The 25,420-nt window shown below is 48.5% G+C and overlaps 1 protein-coding gene across 3 annotated transcripts; it reads right to left on the bottom strand.

Moving 5' to 3' along the window:
- Nucleotides 1-918: 918 nt before the first annotated feature.
- LOC309617055 (galactoside alpha-(1,2)-fucosyltransferase 2) lies at nt 919-21,208 on the bottom strand. 3 transcript variants are annotated; one of them, XM_082368673.1, is made up of 3 exons: nt 16,154-21,208; nt 15,546-15,637; nt 919-6,451 (listed from the first exon to the last, which is right to left on the bottom strand). In XM_082368673.1, the coding sequence occupies exon 3, from the start codon at nt 6,447-6,449 to the stop codon at nt 5,418-5,420; it is 1,032 nt and encodes a 343-aa protein (XP_082224799.1). In that variant the 5' UTR covers nt 6,450-6,451; nt 15,546-15,637; nt 16,154-21,208; the 3' UTR covers nt 919-5,417. The 3 variants fall into 3 exon arrangements, with proteins under 3 accessions (XP_082224799.1, XP_082224798.1, XP_082224800.1); XM_082368672.1 differs by lacking the exon at nt 15,546-15,637; XM_082368674.1 differs by lacking the exons at nt 15,546-15,637; nt 16,154-21,208 and adding an exon at nt 14,453-14,641.
- Between the last annotated feature and the right edge of the window lie 4,212 nt (nt 21,209-25,420).

The following is a 25,420-nucleotide window of genomic DNA, read 5'->3' as shown; positions in this document are numbered from 1 at the left end:
GGAGCAACTGGGCCCCTGAGCCACAACTACTGAGCCTGCGCGTCTGGAGCCTGTGCTCCACAACAAGAGAGGCCGCGATAGTGAGAGGCCCGCGCACCGCAAGGAAGAGTGGCCCCCACTTGCCACAACTAGAGAAAGCCCTCACACAGAAACAAAGACCCAACGCAGCCATAAATCATAAAATTAATTAATTAATTAATTAAAAAAGAAAAAACAGCAAAATTTCTTAAAAAAAAAAAAAGAAAAGGAAGGAGATCATTATAGATTAAAAGATATTTAATATTTAAGACACTTGTCAACCAAAGGCAATGGGTGAAGTTTGTTTAGATCTGGATCCAAACACAGTAATAAGACATTTTTGAGACAATCAGAAAAGTTTCAACACAGACTTCTGATAGACGATATTAACATATTATTATAAAATTGTCTTAGATATTTATGTGGTTATATTTTTATTAATTCCTTATCCATTAGAGATATAGAATTCATGCATGGAAAAATTTGATGTCTGAGATTTGCATAAAGTAAAAAGGGGGAAGATGAGGGGCATAGATGAAAGAAGAATGGGGACATTTTGAAATTATTGAATTGCGTGATGGGCATTTACCACTCTCTATTTTATGTATAAAATGTTTAGTTTGTTTTTAAATTTTATTTATTTATTTTATTTATGGCTGTGTTGGGTCTTCGTTTCTGTGTGAGGGCTTTCTCTAGTTGCGGCAAGTGGGGGCCACTCTTCATCGCGGTGCGCGGGCCTCTCACTATCGCGGCCTCTCCTGTTGCGGAGCGCAGGCTCAGTAGTTGTGGCTCACGGGCCCAGTTGCTCCGCGGCATGTGGGATCTTCCCGGACCAGGGCTCAAACCCGTGTCCCCTGCATTGGCAGGCAGATTCTCAATCACTGCGCCACCAGGGAAGCACCTAGTTTGTTTTTAAAGAGACTTCTACACCTGTCCAGGTGGAGATGGTGGTGACTTGGACAGAATGGTTATGGTAAAGGAAGGAAAGAAAATCAGATTCAGGGTATATTTTCAAGGTAAAGTGGACAACTTGCTGGTGGATAAAATGTGAAAGAAAGAATCAAGGGTAAGTTTAAGTGTTTGGTTGAAGTAAATGGACAGTGCCATTTACTGACATGGGGGTGGGCAGGGGAAGGCTTGGGGGGCTGAAATGAGGGGAGATGTTGTCACAGACATTTTGGGAAACTATGACCAACCATGACGTTGCTTTAATTTAGAAGCATGTAAAATGTGCCCCCCAATACATTTTTAAATGTACATGAAGAAAATAGAGAATGCTGAATTAATAAATGAACATAGAATTTCTTTTCTTTTGCTTTAAATAGCAAAACCTGGTCCAGTGACCACCACCCATTCAAGTTGTATAAAATAAGGCTGGAAATTTGAAAGGGGAATCCTTGAATAGAGTTACCGAGAAACCTATTAGCCTAGTAAGTACTGTGGCATCCCATTCCTTGTACCAAGCCACAAGAAAGAGGCCCTAAGAGAACCACCCAGAGAGACTGAAGAGGTCTGCAAGGGGATGTGTGGTAGTCTTTAGAGCCATGCATAAATCTGCGGCATGTGGGCAGGTTGCTCTTGCTTGCCCTCTGTGAAATAAAATTCATGTATTATGGCAAGATGAGAAAAATTTAAACATAAAGATTCTTCTCGATGCAAGAGGGAAGAGATATGGGAACATATGTATATGTATAACTGATTCACTTTGTTATAAAGCAGAAACTAACACACCATTGTAAAGCAATTATACGCCAATAAAGATGTTAAAAAGATTCTTCTCTGCCCTTTGGCCTCTCCTCTCCCCCCACTGTGCATTGCGTGTCTGCATTACCCATTGACAAACTCCCCCTCCCCCATGGGCAGGAATCCCTGCTCAGTCATAAAGAGCAATATTCTCCTAGCACTAACAAGACAACTCCTTAAAAGATAACATTCCTAAAAAAAATTAAAAAATAAAAAAAAAAATAACATTCCTTCTTGATCTTGTAAGGCGTCACATGACCCACCAGGATGACGCTTAGATCTGGATTATGTAAACAGTCAATAACGCATCATTTGATGTACAGCCCTCTGTCTCAAAAAAACTTATATAACTGTGCCTTGATTTCTAACCGGTGGAACAGTTCTCAGAGCTTTCTGAGATGCTCTTCCCTGGTTATAATCCTCAAATTTGGCCCAAATAAAATTTTCCATTTCTTTCTTAGGTCCTCTGATTAATTTTTCATCGACACCTCTTTGAAATTGGGTATGACCACATGACTTTCTTCAGTCACTGAAATGTGAGTGGCAAACCTTTTTTTCCTTTGTACCCAGTTTTGGAGCTTCCTCCCAATTTTTTTTTTTTTTTTTGCCACACCGTTCGTCATGTGGGATCTTAGTTCCCCCACCAGGGATGGAACCCGTGCCCCCTGCAGTGGAAGCGTGGAGTCTTTTTTTTTTTTTTTTTAATTTATTTATTATTTATTTATTATTTATTTTTGGCTGTGTTGGGTCTTCGTTTCTGTGCAAGGGCTTTCTCTAGTTGCGGCAAGCGGGGGCCACTCTTCATCGCGATGCGCGGGCCTCTCACTATCGCGGCCTCTCTTGTTGTGGAACACACGCTCCAGACGCGCAGGCTCAGTAGTTGTGGCTCACGGGCCTAGTTGCTCGGAAGCGTGGAGTCTTAACCACTGGACCACCAGGGAAGTCCCAGCATCTTCCCAATTCTTAGGGTATTCTTTCATTACCTTTTCTTGAATCAGGTCCCTTACAAATATGGTGGCCATGTTTGTATTAGGTGACCCCCCCTCCCCATGATCTCAGGTAATTGACTCATGGTGGATGCCTGACTCAAATATCAATCCGATTGAGCCAATCAGATTATCTTTTTCAGGAATGTCAAACTGTGGCAGAGAGACACTAGGAGTTTCTGTTGGGCCCTTGAAATGAGACTTCTATTTCACCATTACCTCCATGGTTCACCATCTCTGCATGCTGGAAACGTTACAGTAGCCTTCTCACTGGTCTCTTTGTCTCCATCCTTGCCCTTACAGCCCTATCTCCAAATAGCAGCCAGATATGTCCACACAGCAAGTCAGATCATATTACTCCCCTAATTAAAGCCCTCTGATGGCTTCCCATTGGTCTTAGAATAAAACCCAAAGTCCTCATCATGGTCGACAAGGCATTTCACGGTCTCACCCTGCTAACTTCTCCACCTATGTCTGTCTCCATGTGCTCCAGTCACACTGGTCTCATTTCACTCTCATGTATAACTAGACTACCCCCCGCCCCGCCACAGGACCTTTGCACGTGGGATCTCAAGTCAGGTGAGGATGTGCCTGTTGGCCTACTTCATGCCAAAGTCATAAAAGATTTTGCAAATGCAGAGACTAATCTATTTAGTTTGTTATCCAGTTATTTATGGCTGCCTAACAGATTATCCCAAAACTTAGTGGCATAAAACAATCAGAGTGTTGTGTTCACAGAATCTGTGAATCAGGAATTCAGATATGGCTTGTCTCTGCAACATGTTGTCAGGAGCCTCGGCTGGATCACTCTAAACGCTAGGTAGACTGGAACAACTGTGGAATCATCTGGAGGCTTCTACACTCACATGTCTGATGTGTGGGCTGGGATGACTTGAAGCTGGCCTCAGCTAAGACTGTTAATCTGTGGCCTCTCACTGAGTTTGGGCCTCCTCACAGCATGGTTGCTTCAGATAGCTGGACTTCTTACATGATGATGACGACTGAGGACTCCAAGAGTAAGTGTTTCAGCAAACAACTTGAAAGCCATGTTGTGAGGGAGTCCAACCTAGCCTGTCTTGCAGGATATTCCAAATGAGCACCACTAAATGCAGCTGCATAAAAGCACTCAGCCAACGTTGCACTGGAGCAGAGAATCACCCAGCTGACCCACAGACTGGTGGGAAATAATTAATTGCTGTCACTTTAAGCCACTATGTTTTGTTAACGCAGTCCTTGAGAGCAGGGATCCTGTTAGGTTCATCACTACAGGTATTTACTAAAAGAATGAATAGACTCTCGTCAAGTTCACTGAGCCATGCTGGTCTCTGAGTTCTCAACAATAATCATTGTAGTCCCCAGAAGCCAGGGTTGCAGAGGTGGGGCACAAGGTCTTGGATTCACACCAACTACTAGCCAATATGGCTCTCTTGTGAAAACTGGGCAAAAGGTCCCCACTCTGGGTGGACTAATTAGAAAAAAGTGAGCCCTCTGGGTGGACACAGTCCCAGGGACACATGGCTTGGAGAGCAGACTGTAGGCTCTATTTAAGCCCCACTTGCCTCCTTGTCCAGGGACCTTTGTGTAGTGACCAACTTGCACAATAATCCAGAGCTTCCCTGTATTGCACCCTACAGACATTCCTCTCTTCTTACTTGGTAAAAGCACCCCAATTTTCTTACTGCAAACCACCATGTCCTTCAGAGGAAGCTGATCAACTCCCCAGCTGCAGTGGGCAAAGATTTATTGATCTGAAGCTAAGTCAATCCCAGGATCTCATTCACCATGCCTTATAAGGGGTCAGGGGGCATGTGACACACTTCTGGTCAATGAGACATGGGGCCAGTTGCTGGAGGATTTGGAAGGTTTCCCACACTCTTCAGAAGGGACCTAAGATAAGAACAAACCTCTTTTTGCTGCCTTGGGAAAAGGATATCTGTGTGACACCTGAGTATGTGGCAGCTTTCTTGGGACCACAGGGAGCATACGGGAGCTGATTTAAGAGATTATGGCAGCTCAACATGATGGATAGAACTGGGGTCTTTTTTTTTTTTTTTGACTTATTTTTATTTTTTAAAAAATTTATTTATTTAATTTATTTATTTTTGGCTGCATTAGGTCTTCATTGCTGTGCACGGGCTTTCTCTGGTTGCGGTGAGCAGGGGCTACTCTTTACTGTCACGCGTGGGCTTCTCATTGTGGTGGCTTCTCTTGTTGAGGAGCATGGGCTCCAGGCACGCAGGCTTCAGTAGTTGTGGCACATAGGCTCAGTAGTTGTGGCTCGCGGGCTCTAGAGTGCAGGCTCAGTAGTTGTGGCGCATGGGCTTAGCCGCTCCAGCAGCATGTGGGATTTTCCTGGACCAGGGCTCGAGCCCATGTCCCCTGCATTGGTAGGCAGACTCCTAACCACTGTGCCACCAGGGAAGTCCCAGAACTGGGGTCTTGTTGAGCTGCTAAATTAACCCTGGAGATGTGCCACCTCTGGTCCTGTTGTGTGAGACACATGAACATGTTATTTAAACAAGTTAATTGGGACTTCTGTTACTTGCAGCCTGAAGCATTATGGTACAAGAGGGAGGTGTTCTGGAACATGTAATAATGTGCTCCTCATACCTTGGAACAGATCTTGGGGGAGCCAGAAAAGGAGAATGGAGTGCTGAGGACCAGCTATCATCAGTGCTTGAGGAGTGGGGACAGGTCTGCCGCGATCCCAATCCACTCTGGCAGGAAGGCTGCCTCTGGCTTAAAGACTTTGAGGAAGGGAGAGTCTGGGAGGGTATAATTGGCCAGGTAGATGGTCTCTCCACCTGAGAGGTAGGCGGCCCAGATCCCAAACGTTCCAATGGTCATGATGGTGTGATTACATTGCGTGAGCAATGCAAAATCCTTGGCGGGTGAGCCCTCAATGCCATTGCCGGCAAAGACCACATCCCCGCGGGAGGCCTCAATGTTTTCCCGACACCAGGCCATGCCGTTGCTGGTGACCACGAAGATGGGGGAGCGGTAGCGAGCCCGGAACCAGTCCAGGGCCTGCTCCAGGTATCGCCGGTCGGCCACCACGCCCTTCCACACGTTGGGCATAACGTGGACGTAGTCCCCCCGGCGCACGTGGACCCCTACGTAGGTGCTCGGCCGGCTCCCATTCACCTGCAGACCCCGCAGAAAGTTCTGGGCCTCCTCACGCACGTGGTCGTGCAGGGTGAACTCCTGCAGGATCTCGGCGCGGAGGTGGTGGTAGAAGGTCCAAGAGCAGGGGTAGCCGGTGAGGCGCACGTACTCGCCCGGGATGTGTCGGTACCGCTCCTCCATCCAGTCGTTCAGGTGGTAGTTCTGCCAGGGGATCCTGCTGGCCGTGGTGTCGTGCAGGACGGGGAGGGTGATTCTGAAGATGGGGGCCAGCGTGCTGTGCCTCTGGGGTGGGATGAAGGCCGGCCGCCCGTTCATCTTGGCCAGGGCGTACAGGGTGGCGTACTCCCCCATCTGGTTCCCCAGGCGGCCTATGGCATTGACCGTCCACATGCCCTTCGGCTGCGGGCTCCACTGGGTGCTCGAGGGAGATTCCTTGGTTGCTGGCTGCAGCGTCTGTAACTCCCGTGTGGGCTGAATCTTCGCTAGCTTCTGCTGAAGGTGAAATACGGTGGAAGCCGTGAAGACGAAGAGGATGAAGGGGGCCGTGGGGAAGAAAGGTGCCTGTGTGCTGAGCATGGCTGTTAGGAGAGGGAGAGCGGGAGGCGGTTAGCTCAGGGGACGGAGGCCCTGGGATAGTGCATGAAGCTGGCAGCGCAGCTGTCCGAGCAGACGTTGCGCGGATGGACGTACGTGTGGATCTACTTTGCGTGCGCGTGGAAATGAGTGCGGATGCTCGGGTTACATGTATGCAGGTACAGCTCTGGAGTGTGTGTTATGTGGCTGTGTCTCCACTGGACTCATATGTGCATGTTTACATGTGTCTATGCACTGTTATGTATATAGACACCCATGGCACGTGCGTTGTATGAGTATATATGGGTATTTATATGTTGTGTACATATGTGAGTGTGGAATTGTGTGCAGGTGAATGGACGTGTACATTGTTTTGTACGGTTGTGTATATACAGGCACACCTGATTCTATTGCACTTTGCGGATACTGCATTTTTTACAAATTGAAGGTTTGTGGCAAGCCTGCATTTTCAGATGACAGTTAGCATTTTTTAGCAATCAGGCATTTTTTGAAGTTTTTATTTCACACATAAAGTATGCAGATCTTAAGTGTCTAGACTGATGAAGTTGTTTTTTTTTTTTTTTATCTTTTGGCCACAGCACGTGGCATGTGGGATCTTTCTTCCCCGACCAGGGATGGAACCTGCGCCCCCTGCAGTGGCAGCACAGTCTTAACCACTGGACCACCAGGGAAGTCCCGCAATCAGGTTTTTTGTTGTTGTTGTTGTTGTTGTTGTTTTTGTTGTTTTAAATCTAATACAGTGTTTATTTTTCATTCACCAGGTCTTTTTTTTTTTTTAAATCAGGTGTCTTTAATTAAGGTATGTACATTGGGTTTTTTTAGATATAAAGCTATTGCACACTTAATAGACTACAGTACAGGGTAAACACAACTTTTATATGCACTGGGAAACCAAAAAAAATTGTGTGACTTTGTTGTAATATTTGCTGTATTGTGGTGGTCTGAAACCAAACTCAAAATATCTCTGAGTGATATTTGTATTGTGTACATACAGGGGTGTGTACTATATATATGGTGTGCAGGTGACTGTGAACAAATAGCATGTGTGTATATGTGACGCTATGCATACATTACGTGTATACACATTGTATGTTGAAATGTGGGTGTTTATAGACTGTAAGTATACATGTGTGGCTGTCTATATATAATGAGTTCAAGTGTACGAACCTACTATTTACTGGGGATCCAGTTTCCTTTTTTTTTTTTTTTAAGATATGGCAATTTATTATTTATCTTTATTTATTTATGGCTATGTTGGGTCTTCGTTTCTGCGCGAGGGCTTTCTCTAGTTGTGGCAAGCGGGGGCCACTCTTCATCGCGGTGCGCCAGCCTCTCACTATCGCGGCCTCTCTTGTTGCGGAGCACAGGCTCCAGACGCGCAGGCTCAGCAGTTGTGGCTCACGGGCCTAGTTGCTCCGCGGCATGTGGGATCCTCCCAGACCAGGGCTCGAACCCGTGTCCCCTGCACTGGCAGGCGGATTCTCAACCACTGCGCCACCAGGGAAGCCCCAGTTTCCTTTTTTTAATAAATTTATTTATTTGTTTTTATTTTTTTGGCTGTGTTGGGTCTTCGTTGCTGTGCACAGGCTTTCCCTAGTTGCGGCGAGCGGGGGCTACTCCTCATTGCAGTGCGTGGGCTTCTCATTGCGGTGGCTTCTCTTGTTGTGGAGCACAGGCTCTAGGCGCGCGGGCTTCAGTAGTTGTGGCTCGCGGGCTTCAGTAGTTGTGGCGCTCGGGCTTAGTTGCTCTGCGGCATGTGGGCTCTTCCCGGACCAGGGCTCGAACCCGTGTCCCCTGCACTGGCAGGCGGGTTCTCAACCACTGCGCCACCAGGGGAGCCTGGGATCCAGTTTCTAAAGATGTCCATCTCTGCATGCCCTGCCTATCTATATCCCCTTTGATGGGAAATTGCCCTGCCCATCAAGAGCTTGACCTGTCCACCCTCCTGGCCAGAGATGACTGAACTTGAGATAGATGGCTAGCTCCACAGTGGCTTCTCCTTTCCTTGGTTAAGGTCTTGACAAGTGTAGGCTGGCTCTAAAAGACGAGTTGGCCAATTCACTCTTTTGAGTATTTTTATTAAAAAGCTCAGAAGGCAGTTGGTAGGTGAGAGTTTTTTCCTCCTGATGCCATTGGGGTGTCCAACAATTCAAGTCAAATCTGACACTGTCTTCCTGGACTTAGTATCAGATCCCACAAGTGAAACAGTTTAGCTCCAGAAGACTGCCCCCAACTTCAGACACTCATCTCAAGTCCAGGGCCATTCATACTCCGACTGACCAGTCATAGATCGGGGATTCCCATGACCAGGAAACTAGCAGGCTTGATAATTTGCTAGAATGGCTCACAGAACTCAGGAAGACACTTTATTTATGTTTACTAGTTAATTATAAGAGAGACAAATGAGTAGTCAGAAGAAGAGGTCCATAGGAGGAGGTCCAGAAGGGTCCTGAGCACAGAGCTTCTGTCCCCTTGGAGTTGGGGTAGACCACCCTCCTGGCTCATGTTTGCTAACTCAGAGGCTTCCTGAAACCCATTGTTCAGGGTTTTTTGGAGGTATCATTATGTAGGCACGATTGATTAAATCATTTGGCCACTGGTGATTTGCTCAATCTCTGGTCCGTCTCCCCCCTCCAGAGCTGAAAAGTGCCAATCTTCTAATGAAGGCTTGGTCTTTCTGCTGACCAGCTCCCATCCTGAAGCCATCTAGAGGGCTGGCAAGAGTTGCCTCATCAAGTCCTGTCACTTAGCAATGAGAAAATGCCAAGGATATTAGGTGCTATGTGCCAGGAACTGGGGACAAAGACCAAAGATCATTCTATGAAACCACAGCAGGTAATCTTGAAAGGGAGAGTAGAGGTAGGTGTGGCTGGGACATATCAGTTGCAGGCTGAAGCAGAGGAAGCCAGTAACCAGAAGATACCTGAAGAGATGTGCAGACACCTCAAAGGAACTTCAACTACTGGTCAAGAAATCCCAGAAAATCTGCTTATATTTGAACAAGTACAACCTGTTCCTTTCAACTCTGGTTACAACAGAAGCTAGTTCCGGGAGTTAGGGTGGTTGCATACATAGGACAGACCTCCTGAAAACACATGGGCTCACTATGGTATTGAGACAGGAGGGAAGGGGGCAGGGCACACCCTTAAAGAATAACACAGCCATTGAGAAAAACAGGGTGTGACAAAAACTGGTTAGAACCAGTTAGGTCCAAGATGGCGGAAGATTCGACTTCCAGTTGACCCGGAGCCTCATTATATGCTCATTGTAATACATTAGCATATGCTAAATGACACACCCACAGGGGCCATGACAGTTCCATGGCTGACCATAAAAGCCCAAAAAGTGGGCGATGGTCCAGTTCCTGGAAATCTCTGTCCCTTCTCCAAAATAGGTGGAATAATCCTCCCACTTCTTAGCCTATGAAATTTCCCAGCCCATAAAAACTAACCACCCCATATCTTGGGGCCACTCTCACCTTCTGAGATGGTCTGCATTCTGCCTATGGAATGTGTATCTCTCTAAATAAACTTGCTTTCACTTTACTATGGCTCGCTCTTGAATTCTTTCCTGTGCAAAGCCAAGGACCCTCACTTGGTGGCCCGTCCCAGAGACTCACCCGAGACCTGGGACATGACAATCCTCTCACACCACATTCTCCTGCGACATCATTATAGGAGGTCCAGGGCATTGAGGATTCCCCATCTTGGGTCATAAATCTTGACCCAGTGGTTTGTAGAGTGAAGCAGTTAATTAAGCTGTTGGCTGAGATTGTTTAGAACAAATCAAAGGCCCCGAAAGGATGAGACTTTGAAGATATGGTTGCGGAGCATAAGTAAAGAAAAGCAGGAAATGAATTGGTTCTGACTCCCCATTATGTAGCTAGAAGCCAGCAAGGAAAAGCAGAAAAATCCTTACTTAACGTCATCACAGTTAACACTTTATTGTTGCTAAGATCCCATCTAGAAATGATTGATGGGCTTTGTCCTTCTGCAGTCTAGGCTGGACCAACACATGTTGCCGCAGGGAAAGTCCAGGTCTGGCCACTGACTGAGCAAGCTTGGACTCTGAGTGAATGGGAATGCCGATATCTGGGAGGATATCCCAGGAAAGATGGCTTTCTGTTCTCTCAGCTCTTCCAAAGGCTTCCCTCCTCCTTCTCTGTGAATATGAGGTTCCCACCCAGGTGAAAAAAAATCCCTTCCTCCTGAGCAGGCTTTAATCCCAGCATATCCTGGAAGCTCTGCACCAAAGTAGGTTAGAGGTAAAGGTTTCTATTTGATTTGGTCTAGGGCTTGTGTTCCTGGTCAAACTGTTGAACCAAATGGCCATTAAGAAGAGAACATTGGGGCTAAATCAAGTTAGGTGTGACCTGATTGAAGCTGGGAAGCTTCCAGAAGCTATTCCGGTGTGGTCCTTTAGGGTTCATTATGGCTGAGAAGAGTTAGCACAAGACCTAATGTAGCAACATCCCTGCTTCTGATTTATAAGTCTCTGAAACCCTCTGAGTCCACTAAGATCACAGGAGGGTTCTCTTTCCAGAAGAGACTCAGGCTTGTCAACTAGATGCCTGGATTTGAATTGAACCAACTCAGCGGGGGGTGTGGGACCTTTGGGTGCCCCCAGGTGTTGAGCACAACCAGAAATAGACTTCTGGGTGGTACAACTTCCTCTAGCCCCTTCCGCATTGAAAGAAAGGAGCCAGGGAGGCTGGGTTTGCTGAATAAGGTTTATTTCAAAGCTCAGTTTTGGCTCACGAAAGTCTCAGCCTTATTGCCCACAGGCTCCAGATAAGGCCGCTTTCTCAAGGCCACAGAAAGTGAAGCCTCCACTCACTCAGCCCTGCATGGAGTGTACTTGACTCGGTGACTTGGAGAGGACACATCTCTCTGGGGTTAAGTGCACGCCCCCCTGCTGCGGACTGGATTTTGGCTCCTATAGTCATTAGCTGTGTGATTCTGGACAAATGACGTCACCTTTCTGAGGATTAAAACAGTGCCTGGCATACAAACACGTGCAGTAAATTTTTGATATTATCACATACAAAGCAAAAGGTGATGTTCTGTATGGGCTCTGGGCCAGGGACCAGTGGGTTTCCACTTTTCCTGTTGGGTGTATGGGTAATGGTCAAGTCTAGCGTTTAGACCACAGATCATAGTATTGGGATGATCCTCCTCTAGGTCCTCTAGGGCAGACCTAGAGGAGGAATCAATTTCATGAGAGGCTGCGAATCCTGAGACCAACTAAAGTAGCTCCGTACTGTCAGAAGCAGACACAATAGATAGAGCTGACTTTGGGGATTATCCTTCTGGGGAGTGAGTGAGTGTGTCTGTGATTCACCTGCCATGATTGCCATTTGATTTTTTTTTTTTTTAAATAGAGTTGATGGGAATTTCCTGGCAGTCCAGTGGTTAGGACTCTGCACTTCCAGTGCAGGGGGTAGGGTTTCAATCCCTGGTTGGGGAACTAAGATCCCGCAAGCCGTGTGGGTAGCAAAAAAAAAAAAAAAAAAAAAAAAATAGAGTTGAAGGCATGAGATAAAGAATATGGGTGATGGGTGATCAAGAGTTGCACTGACGGGCTTCCCTAGTGGCGCAGTGGTTAGGAATCCGCCTGCCAATGCAGGGGACACGGGTTCGAGCCCTGGTCTGGGAAGATCCCACATGCCGCGGAGCGACTAGGCCCGTGAGCCACAACTACTGAGCCTGCGCGTCTGGAGCCAGTGCTCCGCAACAAGAGAGGCCCGCGCACCGCGATGAGGAGTGGCCCCCACTTGCTGCAACTAGAGAAAGCCCTCGCACAGAAACGAAGACCCAACACAGCCAAAAATAAATAAATAAATACATAAATAAATTTACTTAAAAAAAAAAAAGAGTTGCACTGCTTTAAGGAAGTACGTTTTTGCTTGCCCAACCCATAGACCTTGTTACAGCCCGTTATGGGTTGAATTGTGTCCCTCTAGAAGAGATATATTGAAATCCTAACCCCTGGTACCTCGGAATGTGACCTTACTTGGAGACAGGGTCTTTACAGAGGTGACCAAGTTATAATGAGGTCATCCGAAGGTGGGCTCTAATCCAATAGGATGGGTGTCTTTATGAAAAATGCAAGCACAGCCCATAGTGCATCATATGATGTTGGCCCAAGGGTGGCCCATCCATTGGCCAATCTGTGATGTGTGCAGGTGGGTGCTGGCTCAAGAGGATAAATTGTACCAAGCAGGTTCTCTCCCTTGGGAATTTGAAGTTAGAAGCACAGAGACGGTGGCCAGTTGATTGTGGGCTTGGCAGTGGAAGGGCCTCTTAGGGCCCAGTTAGTGCAGTATGTTAAGCCATATCTAGGATGAACTGGAGAAATCCAGTTCAGAGCAGAATGCTCCAGTTCCAGAGCAGAGTGAATTCAGCCCTGAGAAAAAATATCGATAAAAGATCCTATGGAGAGGTGAAAGCATCACTGTGCTCCAGATGCCTTCCTGGTTCCTGGTTTCCCTCAAGGCCATGCAGCACTTTCATTCGGGTCCAGATCCCCACAGGATTCCTCAGACTCTGCCCCTGACGGGGGAGAGGAACCGTCTGAGGACAGGAAAGCTGGAGGAAGGAAGAGGGAGTGTCGAGGGAGGAGGAGGAAAGCTCCCTGGGGAGTGGCCTCTGCCTTCTTCCCATCACGGTTTTCTCTTCCTTCCTCCAGCTTGAAGGGCAAGGAGTAGACTTGGAGCCTCTGTCTCGCTCCAAATTTGCTGAGCTTGGGACATGGAACAACGGGGGCCAAGGGGGATGCTTGTAGGAAGGCAGAAGGATGGAGGGAAGGAAGGGAGACAGAGAAGGAAAGGAAGGAAGAGAGATGGAAAAAGACAGGAAAAGAGAAAGAGGGAAGTAGAAAGAAATGGAGAAAAAGACAGGGACAGAGAGAGAGAGAGACAGAGAGAGACAAAAAGAGACTGAGACAGAGAAAGATGGAGGCAGGGAAAGAGAGACACAGAGAAAGAAACAGACAGAGACAGGAATAGAATGACAACAGAAGAGACAGAAGGAGAGGCAGAGAGGGAGAGAGAAAAAGGCCGCCAGGCAGGATAGATCTTGCTCCACTGGGTCCCACCTCCAGCCCCTGCTCTGCCCCAACTCTCTCTCTCTCTCTCTAGGTCAGTCCCTTTTGAGATCTCTCAGTCTGTGTCTATATTACACACTTCCTCCTGTGAAGGAAGGGACAGTGTCCATCTCGTCCCCTGTGTGTCCCCTACAGCCCTCGGAAGCTGGGCTCGGCACATAGCAGGTGCTCAGGAAATACAGGCAGGAAGAATGCAGTCCCGTCTGGCCCCATTTTTTTTTTTTCTCCCTCCTCTCAGTGAGTCTCTGCCAGCATCTCCCTGCCTCATTCATTTTCCTATATCCCCTCTTTTTTTTTTTTTGGTCTCCATTTCCCAGCACCTAGTAGGTTAAAAAAATGAATATTAGAAGCACAGACCTTCACAATCAAACCTCTTCAATTCTGGACCGGCAGCGGGTGCCCCTGAATGTTCCTTCGAAATTTGTTTACAGCAGAGAGAAAGACAAGGTAAAAGGAAAAGCAGAATGTTCTAGAACAATGTCTCTCAGTCTTCCTGGTTGCTTCTCCCCTCCCCACCCAGGAAGGGGGATTGGCCACTGCTGAGGAGCCTCACTGGCCTCCAGAACTCAACCCCATGACCTTGACCGAGGCTTGGGGAGAAGAGGAAGAGATGGGGAGAGCCTCACAGGGTGAAACCCAGTGTCTGGGAGTGGGGGGCCCCGCACTGCGAGGTTTTGAAAGATTTAGGTTTGGAGAGAAGCGCTATGGGGTGTGGCAAGAGTCTCTGATTAGCTGTGTGACCTTGACCAAGGGCCTCTCAGTGTCATCATCCAAAAAGTGGGGATAATAATAAAAGCACCTCTCTGCAGGCCTGTGGAGTGAATGCTGGACCACACGGGCTGTCCCTTTCATCTGGAGCAGGGTTAATACCCCAAACTCACATTTATGTCGGGCTCGAACCAAATGTCCTGTCTGTCGTCGTGCTCCTCTTCCTCCTAGTTCTCACAGCTTTATCTTGCTGAATTTTAACAACAATCTTGCGATCATAAACACACCAATTTAAAAGCTAAGGACACTGAGGCTCAGAGACCGGTCAGAGAGCGGGTGAGTGGCAGGCTTGGGGAAAGGCCAGGGCTGCGGGGCGGTGGGAGGGGGGGGCGAGGGGGGGAGAGGGAGCTGGGGAGGGGAGGAGACCTGGAAATCAGCACCCCCTGACGTCATCGGGGGTCATTGGAGGTGAGCTCTTGGGGAAAGCCGACAGCTGCAGTCAGAATCTAAGGCTACACAGCTTCTGGCAAATGGGAGGAGTTTGCCTTTCGCTTTAGTCCTCTGAGGTCAGGAAGTCCATCTCCTTACCTGCCCTCAGTCCTTACAGCTGCATCATACCCTTCAGGGAGGGGCGAGAGGAAGAGTCAAGGTCCCTCGCTCCACCCGGTCCCCTGGGAGTCATCCCGTGAGGGGCTGCCCTAACTCTGCAGGGGGATTCTGCCTTCAAGTCCCTCAGAAAAGTGGGGCCACCCAAATCTGCTGATAGCTTCTTTTAAACTTTCTCGTTCTCGCCCACTTACTTCCCTCTGTCCCAGGCCTGGCCTCAGCCCCTCCCCTCTCGGAGTCCGGCCGAAGCCTCCGTGCCTCCCCTCCTCCCCCGCCTCTGTCCCCACGTCAGAGCTCACCCTACCGGCTCCTCTGCTCAGAACCCCAACTCTCCCCAACCTGAAGTCCAGTCCCATCACACCCTGTAATTTGCGTGTCCGATTCCTTGAGCTCTGAAAGCCCTTCCCTCCCCCAGGTCGGCTCCGGTGCCCAGCTCAGTCCCTGCTCAGCTGCACAATCCCCTCCACACCCGCGCCGCCGGGCACGGGCAGGTTTGCCCTGTCCATCCCTGTCCCCGAAGTTCACCCTATAATCACAACGCTGGGGAAGAGCTTAAGACAAAAATGTGAGGCTACCACTTCGGAATCCCCAGTGTTCTGCTCGGCCTGGAATGGAAACGGTGACTTAGCACAGAATCTAGGGACTCAGGGATCCGCTCACCTCCCCGGCGGGGGGCTTGCCTGGGGCTGGAGCCTGCAGCCCGGGGTCTCTGACCAGGGTCCTGCCGTCCGTCTCGGAGGTCGGGGAGCAGCCTACCGTGTGGGACCAGGACATTCCAGTTACCGCGGTCCCCGTCCTGGTCTTTCGTTCTCAGTTTGCCTCGGTTCCGGGGAACCGGGTGACAGGAGGGAGGGAGGGAGCTGGTGGCCTTGGGTGGGGAAGGGGAGAGGGGTGGTGACAGAGGGGATGGGGGTGAGGTCAAGTAACATATTTGCCAGGAAGGAAGGTGATGGGAGCCGAGGAGGGCGGCTGGCTTGGGGGCTGACGGAGAGGTCAGGTGGCCGGTGTGCTGGGGGGCAGAGGCGGTGGGCGCCTGGGCTGGGAGGGATGGACCCTCTGCTTCCGGAGACCCCCGGACGGGGCTGCAGCCCCGAGTGGGTCAGAGGCCAAAGGAGTGGACAACTGAGTCTCCATTGCCGCTGAATCCCTGGGATCAAGTCTCTTCCCAGCTCTCTGTCGCGCGCGCGCGCGTGTGTGTGTGTGTGTGTGTGTGTGTGAACGCAAACGTGCTGCAGGTACAGGGAGAACTCCCAGTCGCCATCTCTCACCTGGTTCTGGCTGGACGACAGAGTGGCTCGGCGAGCAGCTCAGTGCATTCCGTTCCCTTGGGGTCGACTTCTCAATCAGAATCTCCCGAACCTTCCAGCACCTGTGGCCGCAAACCCTGCCCAGGATCTACCCGGAGCCTGAGGGAGGCGGGGTGGCCGAGCAGCTGGAGCCCCTCCCTCTTTCCTGGGCGCTGCCAGGACGCTGCCCGGAAGGCCGCCTGGAGGAGACGGGACGGAGTCCTGCTGGGCCCGGTTCTTCCTGGTTCAGTCCTCTCAGCGTCCTACGTTTATTTAGTTTGGCAAACAACTGTTAGCACTTACCTGGCCAACCAACCTGATCCCCATCTTCACAACAATTCCTTGAGAGGGACACCCTCTCATGGTACAGCGAGGAAAACCGAGACACAGAGAGGTGAAGTAACTTGCCCAAGGCCACACGGCTAGAAAGTTGGAGAAGCTGGAATACGAAACCAGGCAGGACGGAATCTTAGAAAACACCCGGCAAATAGAACGCTTCTCAGTTTCCCTTATTTCAACAAAGATTCCCTTAGGAAATGACCATTTTGCATCTCTTAATGGTATGTTATGGGTCCAGGTGTGAGCAGCGTTTTGCAGGAAACTACCCTCAGCCCCTTTCCCTCTCACTTTACTTATTTATTTTAATTTATCTATTTTATTTATTTATTTTTGGCTGTGTTCGGTCTTCGTTGCTGTGAACGGGCTTTCTCTAGTTGCAGCGAGCGGGGGCTACTCTTCGTTGCGGTGCGCGGGCTTCTCATTGCGGTGGCTTCCCTTGTTGCGGAGCACCGGCTCTAGGAGCGTGGGCTTCACTAATTGTGGCGCACGGGCTTCAGTAGTTGTGGCACATGGGCTCAGTAGTTATGGCCCGCGGGCTCTAGAGCACAGGCTCAGTAGTTGTGGCGCACGGGCTTAGTTGCTCCGCGGCACGTGGGATCTTCCTGGACCAGGGCTCAAACCCATGTCCCCTGCATTGGCAGGCGGATTCTTAACCACTGCGCCACCGTGGAAGCCCTTCCCTGTCACTTTAGCAAACCTATGTTATAACTAATTTTTAAGCCAGGCATCTTCATGCTCCACTCATCTCCAGCCCAAGCACACCTTTCACATCTTTTAATCGCACAATACTCTGCCTAACTTGTTGGTTCTTTCTGTGGATCAAAGAAGTAGAAATGGGGGCTTCCCTGGTGGCGCAGTGGTTGAGAATCTGCCTGCAAATGCAGGGAACATGGGTTCGAGCCCTGGTCTGGAAGGATCCCACATGCCACGGAGCAACTAAGCCTGTGGGCCACAACTACTGAGCCTGCGCGTCTGGAGCCTGTGCTCCGCAACAAGAGAGGCCGCGACAGTGAGAGGCCTGCGCACCGCGATGAGGAGTGGCCCCCACTTGCCGCAACTAGAGAAAGCCCTCGCACAGAAACGAAGACCCAACACAGCCATAAAAAATAAAGAAAGAAAGAAAGAAAGAAAGAAGCTTTCATTTAAAAAAAAAAAAAAAGAAGTAGAAATGAAGAATTAACAGATGACCAGGTCTCTTCCCTAGCTTCCGCTCCAGTAATCTCCTGAACAAACTGTGTGACCAAACTGTGTGAAGAAGATAACATCTAGAGGAAGATCACGAGAGTCCACAGCCTGCACACAGCTGGATGACGGTGACGACACTGACCCCCTATCTCAATGATGAACCGGGACTACTTCCCTCTTTCCCTTACAAGTTTCATGGCAGAATCTTCAGACGTGGTTTTTGGGGGGACACTGAGTCCACCATCTCCCCAGGTTGCCAGCACTCTGATTAAAGGCACCTTTCCTTTGCTGTCAACGTTTGTATTGACTTTGTTAGCGGCGAGCAGCGGGGCCCGATTCACTCGATAACATTAATGGCGTATCATGGGTCCAGGCAACGCTTGTCTATGGCTGCCAAACTCAGGCGCAAGACTGATGAAGAATTTTACTGGGGAGGGGTGAGGTGGGCATCAGCAGAGCCCCCAGCAGTCCTAACACTGAAAGAGGAACAAGCAGCGCCTCTACCCCGTGAAGTGATAGGAGGTCCCTGCACCACCATCTACAAATGCCCGCCTCAGCCTTCCCTTGCCAAAAAAAAAAAAAAAAGAACCTGAATCCTATCAAGCCTCTCACTGTAATCGCCAGTTTTCAGAAAATAGGAGGAAGGAGGATAAAGTTGCCACTGAATCAACACCATGAGGATGAAATCAGCCAAGTCCAGAACGTGGGACACAGTCTACAGGACAAATGACCCGGTTTCCCCAACGATTCGGTGATGTGGAAGAAAGAAGCAGGGGTGGGTGGGGTTACCTATAATACATGCAAAGCAGATTCAGGGCTCAGAAACGTATAAACAGATTTTTCAGCTGTACGAATGTCTAACAGGTTGTTCAAAAGTCATGGGGATGCGGGATGATTCTTCCCCTTGTAACTTTCAGTAGTCCTGGCCCTCAGTCACTAAGTGCTGTGCTAGTGTCGGAAAACCATCGTGACAACTAACAAATGCTCCCATGGATTCCCAAAATGCCCCCTGGGGGACAGCACTACTCGTCTGAGAACTGTTGTCTTAACCCTTCTGCTGTCCTGTCTTAGCAGCACCAGCTCTCTGGAGAAGAAAACCCTTCTTGGTAGCAATTGTCAATCTCCACAGTGTAAAAACTCCCACCATGACCAATGGCTTCATAGTGTATGAATATCTATATGAAATGTCCAGAATAGGCAAGTCAAAAGGGACAGAAAGTAGGTTAGTGGTTGTCAGGGGCTGGGGAAGGCAGGGAATAGGGAATGACTGCGCTGGGTACCGGTTTCTTTTTGAGGGAATGGGAATGTTCTGGAATTTGATAGTGGTGACGCTTGTACAAGACTATGAGTGTGCTGAAAATCACTGTATCATACACTTTAAAGTGGCAAATTGATTATTGCCATTATCAGTTGTGATATTGAAACCAAGCAGGACCCTGTGGGGCTCCTGGGCACAAAAGCCTTTCTGTGTCCCCTTCCTTGCGTTCCAAAGGGCAGGTTCAAACAGTTGCTAATCAGGGAAGGGAGGGAATGCAGAGACAAGGGAGGAGTAGTCAAGAAACAATAGTGCAGCCTTGGGGCAGGGTCCTGGTTCCCCCTCACGGGATACACATAACAATATCTTTGAGCTGTTTACAGAACTAAAACCCACCCAAGATGGAAGATGTTAGCATTCTTCATTCCAGAGAAGACCACCTGAGGCCAGATTAAAAGAACCAGAAAAGCTCATCAGGAGACCACCTGAGACCAGATCAAAGGAGTGCAGGCCCTGCACACACCCTAATCCTTATCAGCAGCCCCGCCCTTGAACCATTGCTATAAAACTCCTCACCGAATCCCCCCAGGTTGGGACACACAGTTTTGAGAGGCACAAGCCCACTGTGTCCCCCTTTGCCTGGCAAAGCAATAAAGCTATTCTTTTCTAATACTTCACCCAAAACTCTGTCTCTGAGATTCGATTCGATTCCGTGCACAGAAGCTGAGTTTTCAGCATCAATCTCACTGGCCCTAACCCTCCTCTGCCCAGCCTGGCCTCGATTTAAGTTCCTCGCACACTTCCCCAAGCCTCAGCAGCCAGGTGTCTTGCTTTGACTTCTGCTTTGCTCTTTTCAGACACCCCAGCTCAGAATGCCAAGGAGAAAGCCCAAGGTCACACAGAGAAGGTGACATAGAGGCAGGTTTCAATCTAAGTCACTCATACCCAAATCCTCGCTCGCCCTTGCCTGGCCAGTGCCTTTGCAATTTGGGTATCAAGGTTAGTCTGACTTCTTGGGGGCTTCCCTGGTGGTGCAGTGGTTGAGAATCCGCCTGCCAATGCAGGGGACACGAGTTCAATCCTTGGTCTGGGAAGATCCTACATGCCGCGGAGCAACTAAGCCCGTGCACTACAACTACTGAGCCTGTGCTCTGGAGCCCGCAAGCCACAACTACTGAGCCCGCGTGCCGCAATTAATGAAGCCTGCGCGCCTAGAGCCCATGCTCCGCAACAAGAGAAGCCCCCGCTCACTGCAACTAGAGAAAGCCCGCATGCAGCAATGAAGACCCAATGCAGCCAAAAATAAATTAAATAAATAAATTTATTAAAAAAAAAAAAAAGAAGCCTGCACACCTCAACAATGTGACTTTTCTAGGCCAGTGTTCTTTTCAGTTTTTAGGACCACGACTCATTGTGACACAGTTCATAAACACACAGATACAGTCCTTTTTGCCACTTCAAGTGGCATATGCACAAGTTCCAGGGATTTGGATGTGGACATCTGGGCAGGAGGGTGAGGGGCATTTTTCTGTCTACTACATGTTCTATAGTTTTATTACATTTGACTTTCAATCAGTCCGTTTGTTCAGCTCTCAATATCACCCTGAGCTGCCTTTTGGAAGGTGAATTCTGTCCGATTTACATACCTCAAAATTTTGGCTGTTTCATGGTAGTACAGTGGCTTAGTGCGTGTTAGCTGCCGGAGCTGGCTTTCCTTAGTCTTTCATGGGAACTCACCAGAGACAGGTCCAACCGGGATGATCTTATTATCTTGACTCCATGGATTCCTTTGCCCTAAGAAACTTGATTATGGAGAATTGTAGGTCAGGTGGGTCCTCTGAATAGAGCTCTGTAAAGTTCCACATGAGCTCAAGAAAGAATGTAGTTGTCTGGTGATAGTCATTCATTCAACAAATATTTGTTGAGTGCCTACTAAGTGCCAGGTGCTGTTCTAGGTGTTGAAGACACAGTAGTGAACAAAACAGACAAGGGTCTGCTCTCATGTAGTCTACATTCTACTGGGGAGATAGACAATAAGCCAAAGAAAAGCCAAAGAAAGGGACTTCCCTGGTGGCGCAGTGGTTAAGAATCCGCCTGCCAATGCAGGGGACACGGGTTCAAGCCCTGGTCTGGGAAGATCCCACATGCCGCAGAGCAACTAAGTCCATGCGCCACGACTACTGAACCCTCATGCTGCAACTACTGAAGCCCGCACGCTAGAGCCCCTGCTCTGCAGCAAGAGGAGCCACCGCAATGAGAAGCCCGCGCACCGCAACTAAGAGTAGCCCCATTCACCGCAACTAGAGAAAACCCACGCACAGCAACGAAGACCCAACGCAGCCAAAAATAAATAAAATTAAAAAAAAAAAAAAAGCTTAGTCTGACTTCTTGAGCCACCAAGAACCTCCATAACCCTCTGTTTTATATTCATACTGCACCTTGAATGATAATAAAACAATAATAATGGAATCATAATATCTACAGTGGCTGTAGGCCCCTGAAGGCAGGAGCCCTATTGCTGTTATTTATTGCTGCACAATATCAACAGCTTAATCCTCCCCACTCCAGGAGGTGATCACTGCCAACTGAGGCACAGAGAGGTGCAGTCACTTGCCCAAAGTCACACAGCCTGCAAGTGGCAGAGCTGGGATTTGAATCCTCAACCCGTATCTGATGTGGTTTTTAAATTATAGTAAAATACACCTAACATAAAATTTGCCACCTTAACCATTTTAAAGTGTGCGGTTCCAGTGTTAGGTATATTCACAGTGTTGTGCAGCCAACCTCCCGTACTCTTCATCTTGGAAAAACTAAAACTCTGTCCCCACCATACAATTCCCAGTACTCCCTCCTCACCACCTCTGGCAACCACCATTCTACTTTCTGGTTCTGTGGTTTTGACTTTTCTAAGTACCTCGTATAAGGGGGATCATACAGTATTTGGCTTTTTGTGACTGGTTTATTTCACTTAGCACAATGTCCTCCAAGTTCAACCACGTTGTGGCCTATTTCAGAATCTCCTTCTTTTTTAAGGCTAAGTAATACCCCATTGTATGTATAGATCACATTGTGTTTCTGCATTCATCCATTGATGGACACTTGGATTGCTTCCATCTTCTGGCTCTTGTGAATAGTGCTGCTATGAACATGGGTTTAGTCTGTATTTTTTTTTTAACTGAAGAAGTTTTCTTTATATATAAATTTAGTTACTTATTTAGTTTTTGGCTGCGTTGGGTCTTCATTGCTGCGCGCCGGCTTTCTCTAGTTGCGGCGAGCGGGGGCTAGCTACTCTTCCTTGCGGTGCACGGTCTTCTCATTGCGGTGGCTTCTCTTGTTGTGGAGCACGGCCTCTAGGCACGTGGGCTTCAGTAGTTGTGGCTCGTGGGCTCAGTAGTCGTGGTGCATGGGCTTAGTTGCTCCGCGGCATGTGGGATCTTCCTGGGCCAGGGCTCAAACCTGTGTCCCCTGCATTGACAGGTGGATTCTTAACCACTGTGCCACCAGGGAAGTCCCTAGTCTGTAGATTTAAAAGGAACACTCACTGCTTCTTCAGCACCCGGAACCATTTCTGCTGATAATAAATGCTCAGAAGTTTGTGTTGACAGTGTTCATTGCAGCACTATTTACAATAGCCAGGACATGGAAGCGACCTAAATGTCCATCAACAGATGAATGGGTAAAGAAGTTGTGGCACACATATACAATGGAGTATTACTCAGCCATAAAATGGAAAGAAACTGAGTTATCTGCTGTGAGGTGGATGGACCTAGAATCTGTCAAACAGAGTGAAGTAAGTCAGAAAGAGAAAAACAAATACCGTATGCTAACGCATATATATGGAATTTTAGAAAGCGGTACTGATGAACCTAGTGGCAGGGCAGGAATAAAGACACAGACATAGAGAACGGACTTGAGGGCAAGGCAGGGGGGAGGAAGGGTAAGCTGGAACGAAGTGAGAGAGTGGCATGGACATATATACACCACCAAATGTAAAATAGCTAGCTAGCGGGAAGCTGCCGCATAACACAGGGAGATCAGCTCGGTGCTCTGTGACCACCTAGAGGGGTGGGATAGGGAGGGTGGGAGGGAGACGCGAGAAGGAGGAGATACAGGGATATATGTTTATGTATAGCTGATTCACTTTGTTATACAGCAGAAACTAACACAACATTGTAAAGCAATTATACTCCAATAAAGATGTGAAAAAATAAAATAAAACTAAAAAAACAAAGTTTGTGTTGAATAAATACAGGGGTGCCCAACACCTACATAGTGAGTGCTCTTGTGAACCTCTTGCCCTTAGAGATGGAGAAACCGAGGTAGAGAATTCACGCCCTTCCTGGGAGCCCACAGCTGAGGTGGGCAGAGTGGGATTGGATCCCAGGACGTGATGTTCGGGGACCCTGGCTCCTTGCCATCCTTCAATCCAACCCGTACTTAACAAACCTGAAAGTGGCCGTCACCTGCGTGGGGCTAGCTGCACAGAAGTGGGAAGCAGTACAGAAGAGGGGCACACTGGGTGTCACGGGCCCAGGTTGGAATCCTGACTGTGCCACATGTAAGCTCGGGGACTCTGGGTGAGAGACTGACTTTCCCCAGCCTGTGAAATAGCCTGGCACCTGCTTCAGAAGATTGCTGTGGATAAACAGTGAGGCCCCATGGGAGAGGTACCAGCAGGTGAACCATTACTAGTAAGCAGTGACTGTGACTCAGCCCCTCTGCAACGGTGCTGACCCTAAACAAGGTCCTGCACAGACACCTTCTGCATTTCCTCAAACACTGACTCGTGTCCTCTTGAAATGCAGCTGCCATGCTGTGAGGAAGCCCACCTATCCTTCAGGAGAGAGGCCACATGGAGGGGACCCAAGTGTCCCAACCAAGCTCCCCACTGAAGGCAGCTGCATGAGAGACCTCAGATGACCTCACATGGAGATAAGAACCACCCAGTCAATCCCTATAACTTAGAAACAATACATTCTGCAGTTGAAGCCATTCTGTTTTGGGGTTTTTTGTTACACAGCATTAAGGTGGCATGCTTCCCTGAGAGCTGGAAGCATGTCTGTTTTGCCCCCTACTGTGTCCTCACTGCCAAGGACATTTCTTGGTAGATAGTAGGTGCTCTATACATATTTGTTGAAGGAAGGGAGGGAGGAAGGAAAGGATTTTCAGAACTTCGTGTCCTGGACTGATGGCCATGAAATGTAAGGGAAGCCAGCAACTACCCACCAGCCTCTATGTATGTATCTATAGCGTGTGTTTAGGTGGAGACTGTACATATGTATACAGACACCCCTTGGAAATGTGGAGGGTTTGGTTCGAGACCACTGCAGTAAAGCGAATATTGCAATAAGTCAAGTCACACAAGTTTTTTGGTTTCCGAGTGCATGTAAAATCATGTTTACACTATAATGTAGTCTATTTATTAAGTGTGCAATAGCATTATGTCTTAAAAAATGTGCATAGCTCAATTAAAAATACTTTAGTGCTGGCGCTTTCCTGGTGGTCCGGTGGGCAAGATTCCACGCTCCCAATGCAGGGGGCCCAGGTTCGATCGGTGGTCAGGGAACTAGATCTTGCATGCATGCCGCAACTAAGAGTCCACATGTCGCAACTAAGAAGTCCATATGCTGCAGCTAAAAAAGGTCCCGCATGCCGCAACAAAGATCCCGCGTGCCGCAACTAAGACCTGGCGCAGCCAAAATAAATAAATAAATAAAATAAATAAATATTAAAAAAGAAAGAACTTTAGCGCTAAAAGATGTTAACCACCATCTGAGCCTTCAGCGAGTTGTAATCTTTTTGTAATAATAACATCAAAGATCAGTGATCACAGATCACCATAACAAATATAATAATAATGAAGAAGTTTGAAATGTGGCGCGAACTACCAAAATGTGACACAGAGACATGAAGTGAGCAAATGCGATTGGAAAAATGGCGCTGATGGACTTGCTGGAGGCAGAGTTGCCACACTTGTAAAAATCGCAGTATCTGCTGAAGCGCAATAAAGAAAAGCACGATAAAACGAGGTCGGCCTGTAGATACTACTATCTCATTTCATAACCAGGGCCTGGGATGCCAGAAGTTTCCTGATGGAGGATTGTCCCGCAACCCCATGACTTTTGAACATTTTGCCAGACACGCATGTAGCTGTAAAACTTGTTTCTAGGTAGCTGAGCCCAGGACATGTTTTGCTTATTAACCGTGGAGTTGGAGGTTGCACGTGGAGCCCAAGGAGTTGGAGCCCAAGGCTGCATATTGGTATGTGGACAGGATGCTCTCTTGTGACCACAGGGAAGGTGCATGGGTGTCCAGAGCTGAGGGTGAAACGCTGGAAGCTTCCTGGACGCCCCGCCATCCACGGGCTCTGCACTGGGCAGGAGATACTCAGCGGAAACTAAAGGACCACTTCCAACATCCTTCCAGCCTCTCTCACCAAGGTTACCTGTGGCCTCTGCCATCAGGCTGAG

Source organism: Balaenoptera borealis (assembly GCF_965194805.1).
Source record: "Balaenoptera borealis genome assembly, chromosome: 19".
NCBI lineage: Eukaryota > Metazoa > Chordata > Mammalia > Artiodactyla > Balaenopteridae > Balaenoptera > Balaenoptera borealis.
This window is presented reverse-complemented; position numbering and strand designations above follow the sequence as displayed.

Bases quoted from the DNA above. Each gene is read 5' to 3' on its own strand.
- LOC309617055 (XM_082368673.1), bottom strand. From the start codon at position 6,449: ATGCTCAGCACACAGGCACCTTTCTTCCCCACGGCCCCCTTCATCCTC.